Here is a 14301-nt window from a genome sequence, read left to right on the forward strand (position 1 = left end):
TTTCTCATCTGTGACTAATGCGAGATCCGCCTAGCCTAGAGCGCGTCTCGCATTTGGTTCCCAGGGGCGCCTGTGTGAAGCCAAGGCGAGACGCCCGTAAGTGAGGCGCGTCTCTCATCTGTGACTAATGCGAGACCCGCCTAGCCTAGAGCACGTCTCGCATTTGGCTCCCAGGGAAGTCTGTTTGAATCCAAGGCGAGACGCGCCGTAAGTGAGGCGTGTCTTTCATCTGTGACTAATGCGAGACCCGCCTAGCCTAGAGCGCGTCTCGCCTTGGCTTCACACAGGCTTCCCTGGGAGCCAAATGCGAGACGCGCCGTAAGTGAGGCGCGTCTTGCATTTTGATAATCTGAGACGCGTGTGAGGCGCGTCTCAAATTACTTTTTAATCTGCGACGCGGTAATGCGGGACGCGACCCTGCTCGTCTAGCATTTTGCCTAGGCCGCGTCTCAGATTAGGGCTTCTGGCGTAGTGTAATAGTATTAAACGTAGACTAATGAGAAAATTAATTGCATAACTCCTAGGCTAATTCACGAAATGAATCTATTAAGTCTAATTAGTCCATGATTTGACAATGTGGTGCTACAGTAAACATATGCTAATAATGATGAATTAATTAGACTTAATAGATTCATCTTGTGGATTAGCCCTAGGCTTATGCAATTAGTTTTATAATTAACTCAGGTTTAGTTCTTCTAATTAATATCGAACATCTAATATGATAGGGCTAAATTTTAGCCCTCAAACACCGCCAAAGTCTCTCCTTTCATCTGGCTGCTGCACACGCTGTCTTAGCCCCTTCCCCTTAGGCTGTTTCTTGACTGACAGGGATGATTGCCTATTGTATCAAATGAGCCGTTGCCTTGTTGGATGGAGCACAGCTCACCCCAATATCTATAGAGAAAGTTTTTTGCAAAAGAAAGAGAAGAAGTAGAAAAAGTATAGAAAGCTTACTAAACCTGCAACAGACAGTTTCTGACCAAATATCCTTAACTTGTGAATTGTGAAACCATCTTTAGAGGTCGAGCAATATTTTACATCCCTTCTCTATGTCTTAGGGGTAACTTATAGCAACCCCAGCGGACCCTCTAAATAGCCCCCTATCTCAATTTTAGAGGGTTAAACAAAAAAGATGCACTCCAACAGACCTCCTAGAAGGCCTCCAAATTCCCTCATCCACCCTCTATTTTTATGGAGTCTCAAGAGAACCCTCTATTGTAATTTAGAATTGAGGGTTATTGCTGGAGTTGAAGGAGATTTGAATGCCCCCAAAAAATAAAGATAGCCCCCCATTTAGCATTTAGAGGGTCTCTGATTTAGATATTACTGCTAGAGTTGCTCTAAGACAAACACCTATTTTTCCTGACCTTATCCTTCTGAAAGTTCTTTCTTTGTTGCAATTTTTTTCTTCTTTTGTTCCCTTCATTCCAAATTACAGTTCAAACCACTCTGCTTTTACCATATATTTTTACTAAAGCATGTCAACATCTATATTACCAAATAAACACACTATCAAAATAATTTCATGGTGGATTTAACGAACTAAATAAGTGTTGGTGTTTTTCTTTAAACTTGGTCAAATTAGAAAAATTGACTTATAATTAAATCAAAGTGAACTATAATTTAAATCGGGTGGAATATATGATCATATATACTCATGTGTTGCTCTGAGTTTCATAATCACTTCTTTACGTTTTCAATTGAAGCAAGTGACCGACCGGGACATCGTGTACATATATACTACTTTCATTTGCATGTCGTTTTCGCACAAGAGTAGGTTTACACGTATGATCGTTGCAAATTACTAATTTAAGAGTGTACTACTGGCACACGTAATAGCAAAGGAAAAAAAACAAGTTTGACTTGGGCTGTTCAGTTCTCAGGCCGTAAACATAGAAACCGTAAACGCAAAATTTTCGAAAGAATCTTACTAATTTGAAGTACTAAATGAAGTCTATTTACAAAATTTTTTGCATGGATGGGCTGTAAATCGCGAGACGAATCTAATGAACCTACTTAATCCATATTTTGCAACAGTGATGCTACAGTACCATCTGCTAATTATTGCTTAATCATGAATTAATTAGCATCATTAGATTCGTCTTGCGATTTACAACCCATCTGTACAAAAAGTTTTATAAATAGACTTCATTTAGTACTTTAAATTGGCAACGAACTAAACAGGCCCGTGATCATAATTTGGCTAAAATGCTAGAACGAAGGAAAAACTAACGATGTATACACATCATCATGTCACATCAGTGGGTAGGACGGGCGGATGGCGATGCCGCAGAGCCCCTCCGGCTTGCCGGCGACGTCCTTCCTCATCCTGATGTACCCGCCGTCGCCCCAGCCCTCCCCCCACGAGTTCTTGACGATCCAGTACCTGTCCCCGCCGCCGGGCTCCTGGCCGTACCCGACGACGGTGACCCCGTGGTTCAGCTTGGTCCCGCACGGCCCGTTGTAGACGCCCTTCCTGTAGTGCTGGAAGTTGGCCCCGCCGGCCTCGATGGACACGGCCACCGGCTGCGCCGCCACGGCGTTCGCCAGCGCCGCCTCGCTCCGGGTGGCCACGCGGCGGAGCCCCGCGATGCTCACCGCGTTGTGCGAGAGCTTGGCCCTGTCGCAGTCTCCCGTGGCCGCCGTGTACGGGTAGTCGTCCTCCGTGGTGATGCCGCCGTTGTCGGCGATCCACCGCAGCGCGCGGTAGCTGATGCCGCCGTCGCAGCCTTCGTCCAGCGTGTCGCAATCCACCAGCTCCTGCTCCGACAGGGACACCAGCTTCCCCGTCCGGATCTGGTAGATGCTCTCGACCACCGCCACCGTCGAGAAGGCCCAGCACGACCCTGCACGATCCGATGACCCAGCAACCGATTCAGAACAAGATGGCTCATGGCTGCCAGTAACCAACAATCCATGGGGAGCACATGCAAGCATGTGGGTAGCGGAGGCCGGAGGGACAAGCATGCATGCATGTGTTAGCTTAAGCTTTCCGACAGCTGAGCATTAATTGGTGAGCAAATTAATGATGCCAGGTTGGAATGATGATTGGTACCGCATCGGCCTTGGTTCTTCACCGGCGTGACGGCGCCGCTGTCGCGCCAGTCGACGCTCGCCGGCGCGCCGTCGGACACGTTCGCGTACGCAGGCAGCCGGCGGCCCGCGTCGACCGGCCCCGCGCGCGTGGTGATCACCGCCGGCGCGTCCTCGTCGTCCTCGTCCGCGTACAGCGGTGGCGGCGCCGTGTACATGGCCGCGAACTCCTGGTTGGTGAGGTCGGTGAAGGCCGTCTCGCCGAGCTCGTACGTGAGCCCTGCCGCCGCGGCCTCGGCGTTGGTGGCCTCGATGTAGGCCACGTTGCGCGCGTACACCCGGAACCGGCGCCGCTCCTCCGCGGCCGTGGCGTAGGACCGGTTGTACTCCGCCTTCCAACGCCGGAACCGCTCCTCCATCACCGGGCTGCCGGCGGCGGCGGCGCGCCCACCGTGGACCGTCGCCGCCGGCAAGCCGCAGCAGCCGTGGAGGAGGACGGCGAGCAGCAGGAGGAGCGCGCGTTTGGAGGAGGACGCCATGGGTGACATGGGCTAGCCGGCCGGCCTAGCTAACCCCGGTGGTTTGCGCTTGCAGTGGCAGGATGAGACAAATGATTGGGATGTGGAATAATAATTCATAAATGTGTGGTGCTGAGATGGATATACGTGTAGGATTGTGAGTGGAGAGGGGATGGACAAGTCAAGCCATGCTGCAGCTGCTTGAGCTTGAGTGAAAGAGAGAGAGAGAGTCTGTCAGTCAGTCAGACACCGTGTGATTCAGAGTGTGTTCGTTTCCTGAGGTCTAAAGTTTAGAGGGATCGCATCAGAGAGAATCTTATTATTTAAAAGTATTAAATAAAGTCTAATTATAAAACTAATTGCAGAACCCCAGTGCTAATTCGCGAGACGAATCTAATGAGGTATATTGGTCCATGATTAGCGGATGATTACTGTAGCATCACTGTGGCAAATTATGGATTAATTAGGTTCATTAAATTTGTCTCGCAAATTAGCACTCATCTGTGCAAAAAGTTTTGTAATTAGACTTTATTTAATATTTCTAAATGACAAGATTCTCTTTGATGTGATGGGTCTAAAATTTAGAGCGCAGGAAACAAACACGCTCTCACATCTGAAATCCAACGCTACTATTCCTCGCCGCTTGGGTGGTGTGGGGGTCAAGCTGCTGCAGTGCAGCGGCGAACCGTCCAGCTCGTGCTCCTTCCTGATACCATCTGTTCATGTGGTTGACTTTTTTTTTATCTCAACTGCTGCTTGTCAATTCAGGCGCAGAAACTTACCTTTATTATCGCAGTTATGTCGTACCAGGAACTAAAAGTGTGTTTGAACATGCTAAAGTTAAATTCTAAACTTTAGCGTATATTAGCACTCATCCTCCTGCTAAAGTTCGTGAGTCTTGATTAAAATTTGGCCTACTTTATTAGCACTCCCGTTTGGATAGAGTAGTCCTAACGTTGTTCGGTCTACGTTATTAGCATTCCCGTTTGAATAGAATAGTACTAAACTTTAGTATTTTTTGATATTAGTATTTGGATCCAAACATCCTCCTAATTTCTGAATCCGAATGCTCTCGTCACTTTAGTCAATTTTTGTGCTACTTTTTTATCCCCAACCGGAAGCCGGGGAATCTAGCCCGGCCAAAGCACGGCACAACCCGATCCGTGTAATGCGGCTTCATGCCATGCTTGGCTGCTCCGTTGGCCCGTGAGTCGTCACGGCACGACCCGATTATTGGTTGATACAGCTAGATCGGCTAGGCTCATGTAAGCGCTAGGTATAAGTGAAAATCAGCACTGTCCAGTTTCTCCTCTTGGTCTTCATCTAAGTGGGCGGTGACCGGCACGCGGATGCGGCCGGCGGCCGGCGCTTGAGCGAGAAGTCGTGGCCAACGCAGGACGGCCGGGCTGGCACGGCACGGTTAAACCACCATCCTATCATTCCTGGGCCACCGTCTCAGCGTGTTGATGAGCACGGCATGGCACGACACGGCACGGCATGGGTTAGTGGATCATGCCTGATCAGGCCATGCCGAACCGTGCTATGCGCAATCAGGCTCGTGCCGTGCCATCCGGTTAGCATCTATACCTCAAAATAATATATTACCAGTTTGTCATGTCTATTCTGCTCCTCTCTAGAGCCATACCTGACTGGTGTGGTTCGGTTCCTCAGTGGAAATACCTGAACTGGAGATGTGAACATGTTAGGATCGAAGCTCATATACTGTACAGCACATTAATGAAAGTGAAATACACTGACATGAAAATTTGGGTACACTACGGTACAATAAAGATACAGTACAGCTTGAATCTAAGCAAGACCTACTGTTCCAAAAATACCCCACTGGGGCTGAGTAACGAGTGGATAACTCTGTGGCTCCCCGTCGCGTCGCTCCCGCAAGGCGATCGGAGGGCTCCCTCGTGCCGCCGCATCTAGCCCCCGCCGCCTCCCCACTCCCCCCCCCCCCCCCCGCGCCGTCACCCGAGCATGTCTCCGGAAGCTCGGCGGCCGGCAAGGAAGGCGACGGTGGGGCGAATCGGGCGGTGGGGTACTCGGGCGCCGGGGCGGGACGGCGCAAGGGGCCCATGGCCGAGTGGCGCACCGGAGCTTCGTCGGATGTGCCATGGGATCTGCCGCCCCTGGCCTCTCCGGCATGTGAGGTGCGGCGGCGCGTGGCGGCGGCGCTGCCCGATGGCGAGTCCGGTGGCGGCCTCGATGCGGGTCGTGAGGAGGAGGAGGAGGAGCCCGGCTGCGCACGCCGGCGACGCGGTCATCGACGAGGAGGTGGAGGGGCAGTGGCGCGCAATGGCTGACAATGTGGCTAACCGACGGCGAGCGCGGCGGCCGCGCTACTCTGGCTTCAGGAGTGCACCGTGTACAGGTCGTGCGCAGCGGAGGTGAAAGTACGTGGCATGGTGATTGGAGGCGCGGTGGCAGCACCGTCCCAGTTGGGTTGCCGTGGCTGTGGCCCAGGAGTGCCGAGCCGTGCGCATGCAAGGGGGTTGGGATGCTCTGGGTGAAAGCTCTTGCTAGCATTCTTGCCAGCGGATATGACAGCGGCGCCTAGGGCATCGTTCTCCCTACTGGCGGCGTCATGTTGGAGATACAACCCTGTTGCATGGGGTTCCCTAGGTGAAAATACTATTCAGTTCTTGGACGAGCGATAGCGGCGCCTTTGGCGTCGTTCCCTCCTTAGAGGCGTCATCTCTAGAGAACCAACTCGGCTTTTGCATTGCTGGTCCTTGGTCATGGATGGCAACAATCGGCGATGGCAAGTCCGCCGCGTGGCAAGCTGGGCGTGTGTTGCTGAGCCCATGGGGAGGCGTTCGTGGTTATGGTAGCGGCAGAAGGTTGTCGCATGTTTGTTGTTTGTGGCTGCTTGCAGCGGACCACAGTGGCTGGCGTTGATTGGCAACGGTCAATACGGTGTGGGACTGCGCCGGAGGATGGCGCTTATGGCATCGTCATCATGGGATGACTTGGCTTGCAACGGACCGTGGTGAGTCGCTCAGCTGGGCTGGGCTACCTGGTGCTGTATGTCGTCGGAAGATGGCGCAAGCGACTGCTCTGGCTCTTTGACATGGCGATGGAGGTTTTGTGTGCGGGTGAAGCAAGAAGGTGAGGTCGACCTGTCACGACAGCTCGGCTGATCGATGGAGTTCTAGGGAAGCGGGGCAACATTTCTCACCACCCTGACAGCGATTTTTGAAATGGATCCGTGACATGGAGTGCTGAGGCAGGCGTGGCGAGGCCCCCACGTGCGGTGATTTTTCGAGGCGACGAGGTGGAGTTCAACGGCAGATGTGGCGAGACCCCCGCGCGTTGTGTTCTTGTGGTGGCGACTGCGAGGCAGCCCGTTGAGAGGTCCAGATTTGGTGGTCTCATTCGTCAGGTGGAGTGTGGTGTTGCAGCGGCACCACGACGGAGGATCCCGCATGGCGGTGGCCTTCTCGGTGTGGTGCAGTATGCTTCTGTCGGTTTTTTGTCGACACAAGGTTACGCTGCAGGTTTCGGCGATTATGTGAGCGTGATTGTTGGTGGGTGCCGCGTCCGATAGGGCGGAGTTGCTATTTTGAGGTCTGTGTCGATGTCCCAATCCGACCGGATAGAGTTGTCTCGTGGAGATACGTTGTGCGGCTTGCGTCGATGTCCCAATCCGACCAGCCAAAGTGGTTTGCGTTGAGTCCTTTTCGGCGCTTCTTGATATCCCAATCCAACCCGCCGGTGTTATTTTTCGTGTTTGTTCTTTTTATTGCCTGGTTATGTCCTTACAGGGTTATAACGTTGTATATTTTCTGATATATCAATATATCAATAGAAACATACCAGTCGAGTGTTGTTGGTTCTAAAAAAATCTAAACAAGACTGAATAAAAGCACGGACGGACGATCGATCAGGGGACACGCAGAAAAAGACGCACGCACGGCCTACATGGTCAATCAACCGCTGAAAACAGATCAGAGGAGAGTTTGGTGCTATCTCGTTTCCGACAACAGCCGTGGGCAATAATACTTGGTACCTTGTCATGATTCATGACCAATGGACTCAATTATTCTAGGCAGATTTGTTGAGTGTTTTTTTTTGCATAGACGGCCGGCCGGCCATTCTGGTACCTCAGCTCGACAGCTCCGGAGGCAGCGAGAGAGTTCTTAATCTAGTATTTGGTAGAGCCAACCTGACCCTTGGCGACAGTTCCTAGTAGGGTTTGTCTTGTATTTGCCGGCACATATCCTGATCAGCCTCGAAACCGTACAGATCTTCTTGCCCGTCCACAAGATATGAACAAACTCCGGCTTCCTGAGCAGCAGATTGCTCATCATATGTCTGACGGCTGTATCTAAGATCTTACGGGGAAGACTGGCCAAGGTACGCGGCAGAATTACTCTGGATTTGACAACCTGCTATTACACATATGCATGCAGCACAAGTTCTGCAGAACGAACATGACCACCACTGAAGTATTGACCAGGCTCCAAATGATCACATGATGCTGTACAATTCTTTCAACAAAGGCTCCTATAAGCTATGGACAAAATACAGCTACCTATCTTCTCTCCAGTAGTTCTGACTTCTGAGGCTGAACATCTCATCATCTACTTGTGATTACTCTCAGTGCTTACACATAGAACACTTGCCCAACATTCAGTAGGCTCTCATGGGGAACATTGAAGATGACACTGTTCTCCCTGCAGATCTTCCTGAGGAAAGCATACATGTAGTTGATGGCGATCTTCTTGAGGAGCCCCGAGTCCCTGCGAGCCCTGATGATCGTGTTCCCGAGGATGTGCACCACCCCGGCTTCCCTGCATGCGTTCAGGAACGCGATCTCGTCACCCACCGTCTGGTACGTCTGCCCCGACGGCATCTCCTGGCTGCTCCCCGTATGGTTTGGGGACTGCACCTGTATGATGGAGTCATGGGATGTGTAGCTGAGATCCATGTTTGAACCGGCGTTGATGCCATTGATTCTTGAGTTGGCGTTGCCTGCCTGGTTCAGCTCACGGGTGCTGTACTCGTCAGAGTCCGTGTACTCTTCCATCATACTCTCCAGCCGGACAAAGAGCATCAGGCTGTTGAAGAGCATCTGCTCGAAGTCGTCATCCTTCTTGTGGATGTCCTTGTAGCCATACCGCGCCACGCACCGGAACATGTGGAAGTTCTTGGGACCGATCCGCTTCACAAGGAACCTTTCATCAGGTGGCACAGTGTAGACAGGAAGGTATTTCACGCAGACGAAAACCAGAGTGGAGTGGATGGCCGGGAGGTTGGTGATGAAGTGCGAGAAGATGTGAGGAACGCCACTGGCCAGCTCAGTATACACCAGGCCCACACCGGGCACCCTGACCAGACCAAGGCTTGGACCAAGGCCTAGGATCCATGCCATGGACACCTTGCTGTGCATCTCAAATTCGTAGCGCTTGAGTGTACCGTAGTGCCATACGTACATGATGATGAGGAAGGCGCCGGCAAACACAAGAGGAACCCATCCACCCTGATCGATCTTCCGCACCACAGCAGAGAAGTATGGAATTTCAACAACCAATGACAGCGCCGTGAAAAGAATGACCAAGCTCCAGTGGCTGCGCCACACCAGCAGCATTATGGGGACCATGAGAAATGTTGTCACAAGCATAACCATTATCACAGCAGTACCTGTTCACACAACATTCATGTTAGCAACTTTAGCTGGAATATTAAATGCAATAATCAAATTAGTACACAGAGACAGATGGGGAAGATGTTACCATATGCATTTGCTATCTGACTTTGGTTTTTAAATCCAGCAGTGACAGCAATGCAGAATATCAAAAGGATCCAATTGATATCAGGACTGTATATCTGGCCTAGATACTTCTTGGACGTATGGATGATCCTCACTCTGGGGAAACAACCTAGAGCGAGTGCTTGCTTGATAATCGAATACGTCATCGATATAGTTGCTTGGCTAGCAACCACTGCAGCAGCTGTTGCAACAATGAATGATGGCCACCGTACAGAATCTGCACCAAATACTCATGTCAATGTGCATTCGCATAGACATGGAAAATCAAGAATCCCTCTGTCTGACATTACCTGGAAGGGAATAATAGAAAGCATGGACGACACTATTTCTGTTCTGAGCTATATAGGCAGCTTGGCCAGTATACTGCAAAAGAAGGCATGGAAACACAACCACGGTGAAAGCAATCTGCAGACCAAAATGTGATGTCGTCAGCAGGCAAACAAAAGGATATATTTCTGTACTCATGTTGAAAAGATCTTGTACAAATGTAGATTCGCCTCTAAGAGGGCTCCTTGGGTCTCAAAAGAAAATGCATAGCGAGTAACAGAGACAGGCAACAAACTGTACCTGAATAGCTTGTACAGGGAAATATGAAAGATCAGCAAACAGTGCTTCTGTCCCTGAAGCATGACCCGAAATTTCAGTTCTTGTAATTGCCATTAAACAAAGAACTAGAAGATAATTAGGCTAGAGGTTCTGACCTGTAATGCTGAGCATGATTCCTCCTAAAGAAGCCCAGCTAGTCTTCCCTCGCTTAAAGTACCGATAGACATACATAGGATTAAACGCCTTGAGGACAGATCGATCGTATTTGGAGATGTTTACAGCGCCCAGGATTCCAATGAGAATGAACCAAACAAATACTATTGGTGCAAAAAGCCAGCTGACTTTATCAGTGCCAAAGTGCTGCATGCTGAATAATCCAATCAATATGACCACAGAGAGGATGACAACCACATCTGATGGGAGACAAAAATGTAAGAATTTTTTCTTACCAGTAAATGTAAGAATTCATTCATCAACAAATTAATATAAGTATCATGATCACCTGTCTTCTCTACCAGACCACACTAAGTGAAACTATTCATTGTACAAATTACCACTACAAAGATTATAAAACGAAAGGAAATTTCCTAAATCACAGTTAATCTAACAGCTTATGAAAGTACAAGGTAGATGCTAATAAAAGCAGGAAAAAAAATACCAACTTCCAGGTTTCACATGTACCATTTCTCATTTTGGGCTTTTCCACTTGTATTCCTCCAGTTGCAGAAAGAACTGCACATTGCAAGGAAAACTTAAGATCAATCACTTGCGCACAAGCAAAATAGCAATAATCACAAAAAAATAGTACTATTAAAGGAATGGAAGGACAAACACATTTATTTTTCCTTGTCCAATGTTGCTAACTAATCACTACGAAAGTAGGCAATGCAATAGCTATAGAGGGGGAAACAGAACATCACCATGGACTAAGTTTTTTCCCATTTTTTTTACCCGAAATTCTTTTCCCATCTTAAAGCACAGTTATAAAATTTGAATTCATGTGGATGTGGGGCATTAACAAATTGTAAAAGAAGTTAAAGTGTTTGTTGGAGGGACTGTTCACAATATATGCCAAGGGAACTGTCAGCATCATTCCTCGGAGGATGTTCAGTCTCCAAACCATTTTATATAATACTAACGTTCGGTACGCCAATGAGAATTTTTTGAACAAACATGTTGTTTAGCAGTTCACATCAAACTCAAAGTTATAATAATATAAGTTCTCATAACAATATTAATTTCAGAAAACCTGGTGCTAAATCAATTGGTGAAACGTATAGATTTTTCCTAAAAAAAATTAAACATGGATATACTCACCTGATATGGCAGGAGTGAGGATTCCATCTCCAACTGCCATACAAGTACCAAAAAGAACGAGAATAAGAATGACATTCTTTCTGAATTGGTGCCCCTCTAACCATCTTTTGATCTTTGCAGCAAGAGATTTCTCATCATATGTGTGGCGGCTGTATGTTGTTAGGTCTTCATCTGTTCGATGCTGATTAGGAATAGTGTTTATCTTTGCATGCCGGCAAAGCAGTGAATAAAGAGCAAATGTTCCACCTGGCATTACAATTAACCTCTATTATGTTGATATTCATGATCACAGAATTGTAAGCCACACTGACTCTGAAAATTTATAGCAGTGTCAGTGTGCCATACTAATATGCCGAATTATTATCAAGTACTGAAACTGACAGCATGCTGTAGCACACAAAACTTTGCGTCTCAGAACCAAATGGCCCCAATGCTCCATACACATACTGGACGATATCTCTTTCCAGAAAAAAGAGACTTTCCTATCAGGTTTTTCATCAAAATATTTGCTCTTAAATATGAAGGCAACTAATCTGTTTCAGGGGCACTAAGCTTCAGTTTGCTTTCAAAAGTTCAAAATGTTAATGCTAATCTGATAGAAGTATGATGCATTTTGACTTCTGAGCTCAACCAATGAAAGGCTTAAATGATTGTAGCGTGGCATGAATTAAAACAAACTGCGGAAGGCATATGAATGAGAAGATTTGAAAAAATAAGCACTGAAGGAGAATTGTCAAACAATATTACTGCTGACACACTAGCATAAAGTTCTACTGTAACAGTAGCTGAAGCAACTTTGAGGTCTCGAAGTGAAAGCTGACCATTTATGAAAATCTTTGTTTCTTTTCTTAGGAAGAAACAGACTAGGATTTGCTAGATATGGCCATATCTTAAGTTCCTAACTGTGTAGCACAAGGTGTCTTTGTACTGCAATCTTCAAATTACTATAGAACACATTATGTTTTGGTTTTGCTGCATCCTCTTAACAAACTAGAAAAATCACCATATACAGTTTGATCTTTCATAACCGAAGCAGAACTTTCAAGGAAGCAAGAGCGCAGGACGTATTCGTACCTTGGCCGTTATCGTTTGCCCTCAAGACAATGAAGACGTATTTAACAAGTGGAATCAGAGTAAGGGAGTAAATAATAAGCGAGAGTGCTCCAATGACTTGTTCCGTGTCTTCTATATCATGAGGGAAAATGTTGTAGAAGACATATAAAGGTGATGTGCCTAAGTCTCCAAACACCACGCCAAGGCTTTGGAAAGCAAGTTGTAACAGTACAAGTGTCGGGTAGGTCTGCAAATCCAAAAGGGAAAACAAGAAGACAGCAAGATTACTGAAGATTCATTTGCAAATCAGTTACACATGCTCAATATCAGCGCAATGAAATACAGGCTGTGAAATGACAAAGATCTTTGCAAGCAGTTACGTGGTAATCACCTTTTCCCTGTACATGTTCCTTAATCTCCCGGCCTCTGCATCCATGGGCTGATCGAGATTCCTTTCCAGCTCCCACATTGTCCCCCTACCGGTATGCTCATTTGTTGAGCTAGTAGTCTCCATGGTTTCAGACGAATCAGCAGCACAATCCTGTAGCCTGCAGGCATTCGGAACATATCAGTCTGTTTCCAAAGCTATCAGGAACACGAGCTCTGAACTAGAGCAGAACTGGAAGAGATAAGGAGGCCAGTTTTAAACTGTCTCAAGATCAAAGTTCCATAAACTTGAGGATTAACAACCAGAATTCAGGAAATCTGAGATTAACACGAAGTTGTTTTAATGCCTAACAGCCACAGCTGATCAACGTAAAGCCATCCAAAGAACGAAGTTGATTTCCACTATCAAACCTGAGCGCACAAATTCCGAATGACGTAGAACAGTGAAGCCGGAGAAAGGGTCATCAATAATTTCAGGCTCACAAACAAAAAAAAAACAGGAATATGATCAAATTTTGATGACATTTCCGAGGTATGTACCTAATGGAAGACAGAACATGTTGCTAACCTTGAAAGCTTAGGACAAAAACCCCAAAGAATCCCGTGATTCCAGACTCGCCAAGATCAGAACTTGAGCCGATTCGCGCACTCCCAACATCAACCCAAGCACCCGGCGACGAGCCTCCGACACCACCCCCACCCCCCCCCCCCCCCCGAAAGCACTCCAATCGAAGGCGGGGTTTCAATGGCCGCCTCGGACGACTCCTATTCACCGCTGCCCAGAGATTCGCGTCCGGGACGACGGAGGAGGACCGGACCCGCCCACACGGACCGCACGCGGAGAGGCGCTGCCCACCTCCTGGTGAAGAGGATGGGAACAAGAGGCAGAGGAATTCAGCTCGGACAGGGATGGTGGGGGGAAAGATTGGTTTTTCTAGGAGAATAATAATCGGCAGGTCTCTTGTCGGATTGCAGGGCCGATGAAGTGGACAGAAATTCGTTGGAACTCGTCGCAATTTCGTTCGCGTCAGTTTGCGCTCAATGATTGAGGAGGGGGAGCAATAATCTAATGGCAGGTGCGCTCAAAAGTCAGATCAAGCATCTTAATCGCATTTAGTCGGTAGTGATCTGTGATGTGATTTCCACATCGCAATAATAGTAGTGGTGGCGAGTTTGTTTGTCGCGGGTGGCGTCAGGCTAAACATGGTACCCGCATGTGTTTCCCATTGTCAGGCTGATGCGAGCTGCGATGATGCAGGCAAAACTCGAGCTGTATGTGCCCTGATTAGGTAATTAGCTGGAGAAAGTGTACTGAACATGCGTGTAAGACAAAAATTAGCTGAGGTAACTGCATTGCAGCTAAGGCCTATGGGGTCTGCTGCTGAGCTCGGCACCAGCGTCTCCAGTAGTGTACTCCCCGTGGTATCATGCACATTAATATATAAGTTTTTTTTCTCGTTGATGAAACGAGTGAGGAAAGTATCATCGCTGAGATACAATCTGGACAAAAGATCTTAGAGATAAAGTTTGAGCACTAAAACCAACCAATTTAGGAATTAGGACTGCACAATGGCATTGGGAGAACTTTTGTTCATATGATATGTTTTTTGGTTTTAATTTGGACGCATCTAAAGCGATTAATTGCCTTGAGACTCTAAGAAACAA

The 14301-nt window shown here is 47.9% G+C and overlaps 2 protein-coding genes across 4 annotated transcripts; both read right to left on the reverse strand.

Moving 5' to 3' along the window:
* Window positions 1–1710: 1710 nt before the first annotated feature.
* On the reverse strand, window positions 1711–3713 carry LOC112879330 (ervatamin-B-like). Of its 2 annotated transcripts, XR_003226030.1 has the most exons (3): window positions 3056–3713; window positions 2192–2846; window positions 1711–1866 (listed from the first exon to the last, which is right to left on the reverse strand). XR_003226030.1 is itself a non-coding variant. In XM_025943564.1 (2 exons), exons 1-2 carry the CDS (start codon window positions 3579–3581, stop codon window positions 2254–2256), a joined length of 1119 nt encoding a protein of 372 aa, XP_025799349.1. In that variant the 5' UTR covers window positions 3582–3713; the 3' UTR covers window positions 2062–2253. The 2 variants fall into 2 exon arrangements, 1 of the variants encoding a protein (XP_025799349.1); XM_025943564.1 differs by lacking the exon at window positions 1711–1866 and having other exon boundaries at window positions 2062–2846.
* A 4202-nt stretch (window positions 3714–7915) lies between these two features.
* Window positions 7916–13613, reverse strand: LOC112880184 (potassium transporter 18). Of its 2 annotated transcripts, none has more exons than XM_025944691.1 (10): window positions 13205–13603; window positions 12641–12797; window positions 12271–12496; window positions 11197–11442; window positions 10561–10611; window positions 10035–10292; window positions 9901–9953; window positions 9624–9738; window positions 9296–9550; window positions 7916–9203 (listed from the first exon to the last, which is right to left on the reverse strand). In XM_025944691.1, the coding sequence occupies exons 2-10, from the start codon at window positions 12761–12763 to the stop codon at window positions 8167–8169; spliced, it is 2364 nt and encodes a 787-aa protein (XP_025800476.1). In that variant the 5' UTR covers window positions 12764–12797; window positions 13205–13603; the 3' UTR covers window positions 7916–8166. The 2 variants fall into 2 exon arrangements, with proteins under 2 accessions (XP_025800476.1, XP_025800477.1); XM_025944692.1 differs by having other exon boundaries at window positions 8167–9203; window positions 13177–13613.
* Window positions 13614–14301: the final 688 nt, after the last annotated feature.

The sequence above is a fragment of the Panicum hallii genome, chromosome 2 (genome assembly GCF_002211085.1).
Source record: "Panicum hallii strain FIL2 chromosome 2, PHallii_v3.1, whole genome shotgun sequence".
In the NCBI taxonomy this organism is placed as follows: domain Eukaryota; kingdom Viridiplantae; phylum Streptophyta; class Magnoliopsida; order Poales; family Poaceae; genus Panicum; species Panicum hallii.